The 14,590-nt window shown below is 33.3% G+C and overlaps 1 protein-coding gene across 2 annotated transcripts in view; it reads left to right on the forward strand.

The window, feature by feature from the left end:
* The window catches only part of LOC111625115 (fat-like cadherin-related tumor suppressor homolog), a 104,097-nt gene that overhangs the window by 48,986 nt on the left and 40,521 nt on the right, over positions 1-14,590 (forward strand). For both annotated transcript variants that reach the window (XR_002756685.1, XM_023368151.1), the window contains exons 5-6: positions 3,422-3,580; positions 10,738-10,890. Coding sequence is in view for 1 of the 2 variants with exons in the window: in XM_023368151.1 (XP_023223919.1) it covers positions 3,422-3,580; positions 10,738-10,890 (312 nt within the window). In the remaining variant the exon portion in view is untranslated. The remainder of the gene's footprint in view (positions 1-3,421; positions 3,581-10,737; positions 10,891-14,590) is intronic.

Consider the following 14,590-nt stretch of genomic DNA (forward strand, 5'->3'; position numbering starts at 1 on the left):
TTGTGAAGTTGTGGATTGTCTACTGGAGCGAACGACTGATGGAAAACGGAAGCAAAGTATCTTAATCTTTGTTAAACGTTGCAACTTTATTTATATACTTAAGTGTAATGAAATTAAATAAAACTTTATTACTTTTGTATAATACAATAAGTGTTTTGCGATTTTATATATGAAAATAAAAAAGTAGCGTATTTTTAAGATTTGTAGCCTGAAGATAATTATCACTAGCCCAAAAAGTAGCGTGTCGCCCAATTTGAAATTTTTGTAGCGAGGGCACTTAAAAAGTAGCCCAATCCGCTACTTGTAGCCCAATCTGGCATCACTGGTAGCAGAATCAACTGTTCAAAAGTGGTTTGCAAAATTTAAAGCGAGTAATTTCGGCCTTGAAGATGCTCCTTGCTCGGGAAGACCTCCCGTTATTGAAGAGGAGCGGATCAAAGCGTTATTGGATGAAAACCCTCATTATACAACTCGAGAAATTGCAGACGTAGCGAAGTCATCAAACAGTACCGTATTCCAACATGTACAGAAGCTCGGATATGTGAATCGTTACGACGTTTAGATACCTCACGACTTAACGGAAAAGAACTTACTGGATTGCATTTCCATTTGTGATTCTCTTGAAAGATTAAATGAAAATGACCCTTTTCCGAAGCGTTTAGTGACGGGTGATGAAAAGTGGATCGTTTATAACAACATCGGCCGAAAACAATCGTGGGGTAAGAAAAATAAACCACCATTAAAAACTCCAAAGACCAGTCTTCCTCCAAAGAAGGTCATGCTCACAGTCTGGTGGGATTGGAAAGGAATCCTGTGCTAAGAGCTGCTTCTACAGAATCAAACAATTGATTCTGATAAGTATTGTTCCCAATTAGATAAACTGAACGCGGCAATTAAAGAAAAACGGCCGGAACTGGCCAATAGAAAAGGCATTGTGTTTCGCCAAGATAATGCCAGGCTGCACACGTCGTTATGAACACACCAAAAATTATTGGAACTAGGCTGGGATGTTTTACCTCAACCTCCATACTCACCTGACCTTGCCCCGTCAGACTACTATTTGTTCCGTTCTCTGCAAAATTCCTTTCATGATAAAAACTTTGACACTTTGTCAGCTTGCAAAAACCACGTGGATCAGTTTTTCGCGGGAAAAACTGGAAAGTTCTATGAAGAGGGTATCTTGAAGCCCCCATAGATGGCAACGCATCATTAAAAACAATGGCACATATGTAATGGAATAAAAGTATATTTTTAGTTTTAAAACAGTTTCTTTTATTTTTTTTAAAAATCGCTATGAACTTTCCAAACAAACCAATATGAAGGAAAGCTTTGTTTGCGAAAAGAATCAATCTTGTTTACGCCATTGACCGGACGAAATATATTATCGCCATCGTCAGGAGGTATCAAAAGCCATTTTTAATTAACCAAGATATAACTTAACGGATTCTGTTAAACCAAGTGTACAAAACTTTAAGTGCCACAGACATCTCTCTGTGTCAGCTACCTACTGTTTTTATCTCTTACGCTGCTTTCACTGCAGTGAAATTAAAATTTCCATAATGATTGCATTAGCACCAACGTTTACTTTTTTCGAATTAGTGGATTATGCCTGGAATAGCTGCAATCATGCACTGTCTGGTGACAGCCTTAGTCACTAATCTGAAACAGCTGTGTTTTGTTTCCTATAAGTGTCATCCATGCTTGAATATACGTAAATTTAATCTCTTAAAGTATTAATTGATAAAATATACATTATCATTACATAGGATATAAATGGGATGTATCAGTAATCATTTTGTTGATGTTACAGCTTATCAACTAGATGAGTAAGTTATAACTAATGACATTATTATAAAAAATCCAGCAACAAGTTGCTTAAGTTTCCTGGCTGTTATGAGATTTTATTAAAAATATAACTATTATATTGGTATATATATTAAAAGCAAAATGTTCTGTCACTGCCACAAACAAATAAATTCTGTTTGAAAATTGAATTTGCAATTTGACAATTTCGAAAGAACTTTTAAACTTTTTTGCAATTGTTGTAATTTTTGATTGATTTCATTTATTTTTTAATTGATTTAATTTTAATTTTAATTAATTAATTTTGATTTTATTTTTTATTTTAGTTTCGGTTTTGGTGTAAAGGCCAGAGTCTTAATTATTACACATTGCCACATGACGAAGCATCCGTGATTATGGCATGTACTGACTGTTTTGTACTAGTAGTTACTGTGGATCGTGCCTGGAATGGTGCGTCGTCACGGCTGTTTTGATTGTGATCTGCTCGTATTTGTATTGGCGTTGTTTTTGATTGAAGATGGTGGTTCCGACTGGATGGTTACTATGTGAATATAGTCGTTTAAATTATAAAAGCTATTTTTTGAAAGTATAGAAGCCATTGCTTGCAGTATGCATAAAATTTTCGTGCAAAATGGCCTTTATGGACAAATATCCTTTTACAAATATAAATACTGACCAAAACCTGAAGTATAGCAAATAGATGTCGACAACTGCCATAAATAATTGGGCTATAATTTGGAATATCCTTTTGATATGTAAATTTTCTAACAAATTTTTTTAGATACTAATTAAAAATATTTTTTGTACTTTGCATTTTACTAATAATAAAATTTGAGTTCAGAGTTGAAAGAATTTTACCAACTCTGACTCTGTAACGCTGCTGTAATCCCTGCAGTTAGTTAGTGTAAGAATTGGCGACATACCAGGATCTAAACTAGAGGGGGGCAACTTGTATTAGTTTTGAGGAAGTGGGGAGGGAAAGTGAGATTTCACCGTGGATGGGTCTAGTCTAGTCACAATATTCATTATTCAAACTGATACTAAATTGATACGTCTGTGCTATGTGTCTGTGTGTCAATTACTACACTAATTTTTCTTCTAGGGAGGTGCAGCTGCCCCTCCCTGCCCCTTGCTGGGTACGACCTTGGTAAGAACGCTAACCAACAGCGTTCCCTATCAAATCAAAGCACTCTTAATGAGGAAAAGAGTCGGGAGAGCAGTTTTCTCTATGATTGATGAAATACACTTTATTTCTTTTTTCCAATTCCTGTTAGTCAAATGGCAATTTTATAACACAAATGTTTTTTGAGATAGTAAGTTTGTTTTATTAGTTTTTACACCAAAGTAGGTATGGTTCTTATTCTTGAAGAGGGTTTGTCTAATTGATTGTAGGAATTGCACTTTCGGAAGACTGTGCTTTATATAGTAGTTGGAGTTTTTGCTTGTTATTATTGTTTGCCATTTATGGGCTAGATGAAGATAGTGTAAGTACAAACAACTCTGTTTAAGAATATGGTTTTAGTGAGTTGTATATATTTTGCCCCTGGGATAAAATCTTACAAATACTCTCAGTTTTTGATCAGGTGCTGTTGTTTACCTGCAATTTGCTTTTTCACAGATAAAAGTGGAAGATGGTGGTAAGCCCCCTCTGTCTTCTGTAACGAGACTGGTGGTGGAGGTAGTCGACCGGAATGACAACCAACCCGAGTTCCTGGTGCCCAAGTACCACTGCCATGCGCTAGAAAAAAAGTCTTCGGACGATGCCCTTCTTTGCCAAGTAAGAAGCCTCTCTATCTCCTCACTTGTTGCTTTGTTTATGGTCAAATTAATTGGCAAGGGTGGATTACTCTTGTCCGGTTAGTTTTGGATAATCTATCTTGTGGTATTTAATGGTTTTTGTAAATAGTTTCAAACTTAGGATGGCCATTTAAATATAATAACTGACCAATTGATAACTTATGTTTTGTTTGTGAAATGCAAAGATTTAGGCTAAATGTGTGAGATAAGAAAGGGTTTTCTTTGGCCCACTAAAGCAAATATGCAACAAACCAAACATGCAGTAGATACAAGGAAAAAAAATCTTATTTTATTTATCTATGGTGTATTAATAACAGGTACAGTAGAGGATGACAACTCTAGGACAATTACTCTGGCAGTACTTGAAACCTGATCACTGGCATAACAACTACAAAATTTTATACACAATCATAACACACCAAATTGCAATATTTTTAACTTGTAGAACAGAAAGAAAGAAAAAAAAATTTTTTTACAAAATTAAAATTCTTATAACTAATCTTTAAAAACTAAACTTACAACTAATATGGGAAATTGAAGATAGGAGGCAAGAAATAGTAAAAATGGAGGATAGGACAGAACAAAGAGACCAAGCGGTTCCATTCCCTGAACACTGGTAGTTCAGTTGTGTGTTCACATCTTGCCAGAACAGGCTGGCAATGTTGCCACAACTGTTACAAACATGCCAGTTTTGATACTATTAGCAATTCTAAGTAACAGAGTACTATAACAAAAAACAGTACTTTTTAAAAAAATATTTGAAAAATACTAAAATTTGGTTCTTTTTGAAGTTTCTGAAAAAGTAATTTATGAATTTTCAATTGTTTTCAATTAAAAACCAAATCAAAAATGGTGGTGCTAACTCAAAATTCAAATTTATAGCTAGACATTTTAATAAAAATATTCAAATTATATTGTTTTCATTAAACTTGTTTGAATTTTTTATAGCTAGATAGTATTATAAAAATAGCTGGGCCATTATAATTTAGATAATTTTCCCAGATAGATTATTCATAAATCCACTAAATCTAGCAAAAAAATTAGCTAAATTGGCAACTTGATCAAAAACTGTTGGCAGCACTAATTATGCAAGCATGTGTTGCTGCCTTGAAATGTTAACTTTCAGTTGTTATCTTTGGCAAAATATAGTTTTTCATTAATTTTAGAATACTCGTAAATATTCCTTCAAGGCCATCTTACAGTTCACTAAAATGAATGATAAAAAAGAAAAGCTAATGATATACACACCAAAAGTCTATTGTTAAGGGCTGATAGCAATTCTTGGCAGCCATCTGAGCATTTAATTCAAAGAATGCTTGGTACAATTGCAGATGTAAATGATGCTGGTGGCACTTCAACAGAGCTATAGACCATGCCCAAAGGAGCAAAAAAGTCAAAGGAGCCATACTGCTAAATGTGATTCTTTTTGACATATAGCTCCCTAAAATCAGTCGCACATAATCTGCTAAGACTATCGCACTTAACTATTTAGCCCACCGTACTATACTGGCTTTGAGTAGCCCACTTGACTGTGGTGTACTTGATGTTATATAGTTTCAGAAGGGTATGGGGGCCTGCCCCCACCGAGGTGCTGAGGAGTGAGCAATAGCTAGCATCAAAGTGCATAACTGCATGCGGAGCGTTGATCAAGACTCACATTTGTTTACTTTGATGTTATGGAACTTGGAGAATAGGCAGGAGTACTGGTTCAAGGTATAAAATGTTTTCGATCAGTAGAAGTTAATGCATTTATTATTTGTTGTAGACACTGATCTCAGTCCCTATAATCTAACTTGCTTGTAAGTGTGACATCTGCAAACCAGATGGCAACCGAAACTCCTTTCATTGGGTTCCATATTTGGAGGCAAATATCTTGCAAAGGATTAGGTGTTGGACTTTTCTTTATTCTTTGCTGATAAATATTGTTAGAATGTCTGATCACCATGCTGTACTGACTGTTAAACACATGATAGGCTTAGCAGAGCATGCATTGTGACTTACTGTAGCACCTGGAAGTAGGCTTTAGGCTGATTTTGATCTTGCAAAAGGTCACATTTAGAGGTATGGTTCCTTTTATGTTTTTGCTCCTATGGGCATGCTTTACAGCTCTGTTAAAGTCCCAACAGCATCATTCACATCTGCAATCTTGCCATTTTTATTTGGTACTTTTTAACTTTAAAATTTGGTACCTTTCAAATTTTTTTGTGGCAACCTGCAGGCTGGCCACGTGGAGTTTTCTGGGTTTTCTCCATGTCTATAATGCCTAAACAGTTACCCTGAAAAGACTTCCTGAAGGCATTTCTCCTGGCTCTTCATGAGTAATTTTGTATGGTCAAGCAAAAACCTATAGATGGCTCTGGAGGATAAACGACTATGCAATAACCTCCATAATAACCCCAGTATGAGAGAGGTAGAACAAAGGTACTGGGTCCTGCAGACATCTTTCGGTTTTTGTTGTCTTGAGAGGCTATGTGGAACTTCTTGTACCATAAACACTTTCTTTTGTCTCTCAGTTCTTGAGGTCTATTATCACTAAGTTGTTGGTTACTTAGTAGAAAATCTCAACTAGTCAAGTTTGATACCAGATTATGAGCACATTGCTAGAAAAGTTCTCTTGCCTAGGACTTGACATGAGTGAAACTCTTCTGAGTAAATGCCACTCTTCCTCACACTTTGTCCCAGCAATTTCAAAGATTTGCTCTCAAAGTTACAATTTCACCTGTATACTCTGGTAATGGATGGTTTTGCACTCTTGACTTTGGTTTGTCCTCTATCTTTCAGGCACTAGCTCAAAAAATGACATTTTGCCTTGTTTTCCCTTGGGCACTGTTAACTCATCTTAACTGACTATTCCAGGAAGTGACCCTCACTTCCAAGAAAGAAGAATTAAGATTAAAAGTTCTAGAATGGAGAAAGAACAAAGAATGGGAATAATGCAAGAAAAAAAATACATAAAAAGTGTGTGGCTGCATGCCATATGTCTATATGAAGCCACACACGTAACATGTTTTTATTATAAATACAGTAAAACTTCTCTAACTCAAACATCTGTAACTCAAAGAAAACAAAGCACTTGGTAGGTCTCAATGGAATAGCATACAGATTTAATTAACATCTCCAACTTGAATTTCTTAACTCAAATTTTCTCCAAGTCAAAATTTTTGTGGTTCCATGACACTGATTTATGTTATTTTCAACTTCCCCATTCAAATTGTAATATTTATTCTGTCCAAATTGATCTTAATTATTGAATTTCCATGAAATTTTCATACAATTAGTTGTATCTATTCTCCAACACCAATTTTCAGACAATGCTCTAGTCCAAAGCAAGAAAACCTCTCGCTTCATCTTAACAAGATGTATTTGAAAAACTGTTTATTCCATTAGTTACATTGAACATTCTGCTAAAAGGCATTACACAAGCAAAAAAAAACTATCAAAGATTCTTTACATAATGCAAGAAAGGTAAAAATACAAATGTATTTAGAATTGGCACTTTTTTCACTCTATTGTTCTCTAACTTGGATTGTATGTAAAAGTTTTTCTTTTCACTTGGAGCTTTGAGTTAGAGAAGTTTTACTGTAATATCTGTTATATTTTGAAAAAAACATATTAAAATTTTTTTAGCAATATTATTCCAAAGTTGTAATAAAAATAAAAATAAAAGTACTGTATTACTAAATTAAGGCAACAAAATCTTTTTAATAAGTGAGAAACATCTTTGAACTTTTTTACAGTTTGTCTTTGGCTGTTGCACTTTTTAGAATTGAATGCCTAGTCCTACGGTGTTCCAGAGATAGGCACTGTACAATAATGTCATGTCTCATGGGGAAGGGATGTCCCAGCATCCTGGCCAATTAGTTAGTTTGTTCCAGTTAGCAGAAAGGTACCAAAAATTTGTATTAATAAATTAATTGGAAATACAGAGGAGCAACTTTCAGAAACATGAGCCAAGAAAGGTGTCTTTAGTGTGGCTTGATCTTGATATCCAGAGCCAGCACTACTGTCAGTTCCTCCTTCCTACTCCAACACACCTCTTTGCTGTCTTTGCTGTTAGAGATGGAAGGTAGTAGCCATCCATCTCTAACAGCTAAGACAAGATACCATGTGCCTTGAGTCAGTTAGTGATTGACTATTTTTGTGTGTAGTTTTTTTGTCATAATTATCGAATCTTATGTTGCATGAAATTTAAGTATGTTGAATCGTAATAGGGGTAAGGGGTACTTCTGTTGCATGTTCTGGTTTGACATCGTAAAAATCTGGCAAGCCTTTTTATATATTACAAATGACTCATTAGTTCATGTTTTACAAGTCTGAAGTCAAATAAATGTTAAGATAAATAACATTATGAAATTGTTGTGCTGTTGCTATGAAGTCATACTAGATCATCATTGTTTGTAAGATCGGTTGAGTTAAACAAGATAATTTTGTATACAAATAGAACTTAAGTTTTTGTCAGGACGTAGAACTATGACTAAGCACACTAATCTATTTACAAGTTAAACAATTACTACATTAGATTTATTAAAAATGTTTATTGAATGTTTTGAAAAATTCCAGTTTATTTTCAGAATGTTACCAAAGGAAAAGAAAATTTAGAGAATCTGGTGTTTTCTTTATAAATTTGTCAAGAGATAGTTAAATTGTACTCTTTTCTTGATAAAGAATTCTGAAACATGCTGTGTCTTTTTCTATTGCCTTTCGTAGATATATGCTCTCCATTGGGATTATATTCTTCCATGATGGTCGAAAATTTGTCAAAATGCATGAAGGCTTCATTCATATTCTTGATTGTCAAAATCTTAACAATGAGTTCATTATCAGGTTCTTCTTCATTTTGTACTTCATTTATCTCTTGTAGTTTAATCAAGTCTTCATTTGACAGCGATTCTGAATGAAATTGCATTAACTCATCAATATCTTCATTGTTGACATCTAAGTTTAATTCATTCATTATATTGGTTATTTCAGTGACTGAACCTGTAATGTCAAAAATGGACTAGTGACTAATAGTTCATGAGAAAGGGAGAATCATTACATAAAAGTATGTGCATTTTGCCTTATATATCAGTAAAAATTAAAAGTATGAAATGTGTACGAAATAGCAAATTGTACGAAAGTAGAGGACTGCCTTACTTTAGTTGGAAATGTAATGCAGATGGTGTTGAGTAGATGGTTATTGATAATGTAGCGATGACAGAACAAAGCATTCTTATGACACATCTCCAACATTCTGTCAATTCAATTGACACATCTCCATTGTGTCAATTGAAGAACACCGTACAAACCCAAGGGAATGAAATAACTCTCAAGCAAAGTATAACAAAAATAAGTTTTGATTAATGTAATACAATGAACTCCTGTATAATGTGCTCTCCAATAACTTGAATTCGTATAAAGAAATGAAAAAATTGTGACTAATACTCATATACTCATACAAAGTTTTAATTTTATCATCCAGAGGTGTATATTTTTTTCTTTAACATCTAGGCCTAGGTTTAAACTTGCATAAAATTGTCTGATAATACACATCTCGATAACATGATTTTCTGTAATGCAGAATGTATCACCTGTGTTGAATGAGTCTGCTGTACTGTTGTTATTTAGTATTTTATTTTGATAAAAGTGTAAATAAATCACTTTATGTTAACATCCATTCCATAATTGGTACAGTGTATTTACATCATAATAATCCAAAGGTTTTTCTGGGGGATGACCAGTGTGACATCATTTGTGAGAGGGGTTAAAATGTTGAATTTTAGCATAACGTCATTAATGAGTGGTTCATAGATTAAATTTTAAAAAATGTTACAAATAAAGTAAAATAAAAACATGAACTAAATAAATAATAATAAAATGAAACCTTTATACAAAGTTTGTTAATGTTTATGGTGATGTTAGGTCTAAGTAACAAAATTTTGTTAAATTAAACATTCAAAGCTAAAAATCTTTTCTGGAACACTGATTCCAACATTGATTACCTAATCAGTTACACATTGCTTATCTTACACATGATTGTTTCTGGTCTTGACTGTGAATGTTCTGATTGTTTTTTGACTCTGAGTCTGAATAGCAAAGAAAAAAAGTGTTTTTTGACTTTTTGTAAGGAACCAAGTCCGAGCATTATTTTTATTTACTTTTATTTTGCTTTTTATTATATTTTTGTTTGGGGCTTATGTTTTGTTAGGACGAAGGTTTCCTCACCATTCACCTTAGAAACTTAAAAAAATAGAAGAGAAACCAACTCACCAACGAGAGAAAAGCGCCGTAGAAAAAACTCACACACACTTGCATTCCCAAGCGGAAAAAGTAAGTTCGCACCAAGAAAAAGGGGGGGAGAAGACCTCACGAGCACAACTTAAATTCGCTAAACCTTAAAAGAATAAAACATCCCGAAATTTGGCAAAAAGAATAATGTAAAAGGTTAGCGAGTATTGTCGGAAAAATAGGCTGCCAGACAAGTAGAAAAAAATTTATTGTTAGCGAATAAGTATGTAATGGAGGGGAGTGATCTCATTCAGAATTGTGACGTTACCTCACAGTATAAAAACCGAATCTCAAATGAAGATGCCTGAGGTGAACTCCAGATAGCAACGAGCTTGGTGAGCTTTGTAGCAGTGAACGAAAGAGAGGTGTCCGATAGGATCAAATAGTTCCAAGGCGATTTTGAAGTTATTCGATTTGTGGATCGACGAAGAGAGAAAGTCTTGAGAGTTGAGGAAATAGGTTCCTAGTATATTGAGGAGACGATTAGGATCTTTAATTTATAAGAACTATTGTATATAAATTAAGTCTTTGATTTTGTTGCATTCCAAAGGGGAATAGAATTAAGGTAGAAACTAGATTGATTTCAGTTTTGTCGGGTTTGACTCTTATTGATTTTCATTGAATAAATTGTTGTTTGAATTTTACTAAACTTTGTATATAGTTTATTATTAGAACTTTAATTAAATATTTTATTTGTTATTGACAACTTTGTCATTATTTAATTTTGGTGCACGCTAAAAGTCCAGGCCTGGCACACTAACGCGAATCTGCGTAAAGTACCCGTTAGGGAACGGCTATATCCGGCACACAGTCGTGTCGTTAATCGTTGGAAAGTCGGAAAAATAATATAGTACTTTACATTTTTACTAGGTTTTGGCAGTAGATGCAGACAGAGGTGCCAATGCAGATGTCACCTATGAAATCATAGAGGGAAACAAGAATGGAAAATTTAAAATTCATTCAGAGGATGGAACCATCACTTCCCGAGCCACTTTGGTCGCAGGACAGAAATTTGAACTTCTGGTGAGTACCTGCTAAATATATCACTTTGGTTTGTGAAGTATTCAAGAAAATGGGTTGACAGTTCTTTCATAAAAAATATGACATTGAGTAAGGTTGCACATAACATTGCATGTTGAAATGTTAGTCAATATAAAAAAACAGTAACAATATTCATAATTTATACTAACATTTATCAATAACTTTTTATCAAAACCTTTTGTTGGTATTCTATTTTATAGTTTTTAAATCTTATATTGCATATTAAATTTCCTACATTGTTTATTCTATGTCATTGTTTTTTTCTCTTTCTGATATAACTTTCAATGTCAAATAACATGTAACAATTAGTAATTTGTAACATGATATATTATCTAACAAACTTTGCCTTTCTCTTCTTTCAACACTAAACAATTTTTTTTATTTACTTTAAAATTTTTTCCCCTCTGCAAGTTTTGAATTCTTCTCCAAATCCATATTACTGTTGCTTTAAAATATCTAATTTTATGTTTTGTTGATGTCCAACTTTTGCTTCCAGTTCCATATAGTACTTTCTATATATGATCTTAATAAACTTGTCCCTTATTCTAATATCTGTGTTTCTGTTAGTGATTGATTGTTTCTTTGTGTTAAATGTTTATTTATACTTTGCTAGTGAAGTTCTTATTTTAATTTTTATAATTCTTCTATTATTCTTTACTCTTATACAACTATTATATTCTACTACTATTCTTTACTCTTACATAGCTCACCAGATGGCGTGGAGCTATGGCAAATCGTCATTTAAGCGCTTGTTCTTTTTGCAAGCACAAAGTTTTGAAAAGTGACTTATTAGTTTGTTCTAATTGTTCTAAATTTGCACATTTCTATTGCTGTGGAATCCAGGCAGCTAATTTTTATAAGTTTAGTAAGTCCTACAAAAAATCTTGGAAATGCAAAGACTGTAAATTGGTGAATACTGTCAAGAATAATGCAAATTGGACACAGGAATTAGAAGACGACAGATTGGGTGAGTGTGAGCAAATTATTATGACTTCATAAAATTATAATAAGAATGTGGATAGAACATCATATAATCTAACTTTCACTCCAACGTCACCCATATGTACAGATACCAAAAATTTTGAAATGATTTTACATGAAATAAAACTGATACATTTGGAGTTGGGTAATATAGAAGAAACGAATGTAGAAATTCAAAAGTCGATAGAATTTTTAACAAATAAATTTGATAAAATGGAAGAAAGAATTAATGCTTTAGAGAAAAATTATGTAGCTGCAGGCAAAACAATTTCAGAATTAAAGGAAAAGAATAAACATACAAAGGCAGAACTAAAATATTTAAAAGAACAATTTTGTATGCTGGAACAGAGTGTAAGCAATTCAAGCTTGGAAATTGTTGGTGTGCCAACACTTCAGAATGAAAATTTAATAGAAATAGCAAATAAAATTTTTTTGTTTGTTGATGATGGTTTTAATCACTCGTCTTCACTGAGTGCCTATAGAGTCAAACCCTGCAATAATGAAAGAAAAGCATTTAACACTAAATCACAACCAATCATAGTAAAATGTGCTAGTTCAGTTGTAAAACAAAAAATTATGAATAATATTAAAAAGAAAAAGTTAAAAATAACTACAAATGTATGTCACATTATAAGTGAGGAATACAAAATATACCGTAGACTGGGGTTACTTTGTGACAAGTACGGTAACTTTAGGACAATCACTGTTTTGAATGAATTTAAATTAAATGCCACTGCCATTTCAATGATATACAAATGATAGTGTTGTCATTGGTTCTAATGCTCCTACTGTGCTGCCACATAGTGTCAAGGCCCAGAAGCTCTGTTTGTTTTCATGCCTTTTAGGCAGCCATTTTTAGTTAGGTTATGTTTTGTTTGATCAACATATGCTCCAGACCAGTGTTTTTCAACTGGGTGCCGCGGCACCATGATTGGGGTGTCGCAAAGTTTAGAGCCTTTAGGCATTTTATTGGAAATTTACTTAAGTGTAGTCAAGATAACTCATTGTCAGTTCTATTTTGATACGAGATATCTAGTAAACAAACTATGACTAATTGCGTGTTAATGTAATGTTCTATGCTNTGATTTTTATTTTTCCATATACTTTTTTAACAAGCGACGTATAATCGGGAACGACGTAACTCGAAACGACGTAAGTCGAGGTATGCCTGTATTGTTATAAATATTTTTATCTATTTCTATTTTTAAAATGTTCGAACCGTTTTAAATTCAACTTTGTTATTGCATATTGGTTTTATTATAGAACGATTGTAAACGTTGCAGAAAATTGATCGAATTGAAAACAGTTGGTTCGATTCTCGGCAATTCTCATCATTCTCGGCGGTAGGTGTTATATAACAATTACTACGGTTGTTGAAATATTGAATGTAAATAGGGTTTGCTTGCAAAATCCGCGCGAGCGAAACCACTGGTAACAGCTAGTTATGTAATGAAAAACCCTTACAATAATAAAGTGACAATCGAAGCAAATTCAGAGGAAAAGTAATACAAGTTAGTATTATTATTATTTAGAAAGAAATACAGAAAGATTAAAATAATTGTTAAAATATAGTTTGTCATAGGCACTTTAAAAATTTTTTAAAATTGTCATGAAGATTTATAATACTATATATATTTATTGTATTTGTAAATTTTACCTATGTTGAAATTTTAAAAATCTAATACAATATAATTTTTGCCTTCTTTGATGATAAAATTTGGTTGTTCCAGAACAATTTTTTCAACGTGACAATTTTGAGCACCCCCTCCCCGTCAATTTAGGGTAATCTAGGGTAAAACGAAGGCGCCGTCAGAGTAGTTCCACCTCCATATAAACCCCAAAAGAAGGAAAGAAAAGAGGAGGTCCATCAGAAGCATGCGGCAGCACTGTCGCCACAGATCACTGGCTAGAGCTAGAAGCTTAAGGATTACACTCGATTACGATGTCGGATTTGAGAGTGTTAAGGCTATTGAGAAAGAAGGATGGTCGCTCTGTTAGCGCTATTTATTATATTGGGTTGTTCGGAAAGTTCGTAGCGATTTTTTGATAGCCGACAGTTGAAACACTGATTGACGTGAAAATGATTAGAATTGTACAAACCAATGAATATGACGATAAATGACTTTGAGACACGTCTGTTACAAAAAAAAAAGAAACGTTAAGATTATTTAAATATCATTTAATTTGTCTCATTGCAAAAATGAATGCAAATAACGTGCATTATCGACACTTGTTTCGTTTTTTTTATCGTAAAGAAAAAATACTGTACAAACAGCAAAAAAGATATGTGATGTTTCTGGTGGGAGTGCTGTAGCAGACAGTGTTGCCAGATCTGAAGGTTAAAAAGTAGCGTGGTTGTGCTCCAAAAGTAGCGGATTTGAACTGTTTGTAGCCCAAACAATAAAAATGAATTCTTTTGCAACTATGCACTTTTACTAATGAAATAAGTTTGTAATATATGTATATACATACACAGGGTATATCAGAATGACGTTTTAAAAATTTGGGGATTGTAGAGGATAAAATTTTGAATGTTTTGATATAAGGAACCTACAGCCGGAAATGAGATACGTATAAAGTTTCTACAGCACTTTGCACGTTCTATGAGGTCGGTATGCTGGATGAAACAGCAGAATACAGTATTTATGACAAGTTTTATTGACAAAACAGTAGAGTACAATCAAACTGTACATCGAATCAG

Source organism: Centruroides sculpturatus, unplaced genomic scaffold (assembly GCF_000671375.1).
Source record: "Centruroides sculpturatus isolate CEXI.00-Female unplaced genomic scaffold, Cexi_2.0 scaffold404, whole genome shotgun sequence".
NCBI lineage: Eukaryota > Metazoa > Arthropoda > Arachnida > Scorpiones > Buthidae > Centruroides > Centruroides sculpturatus.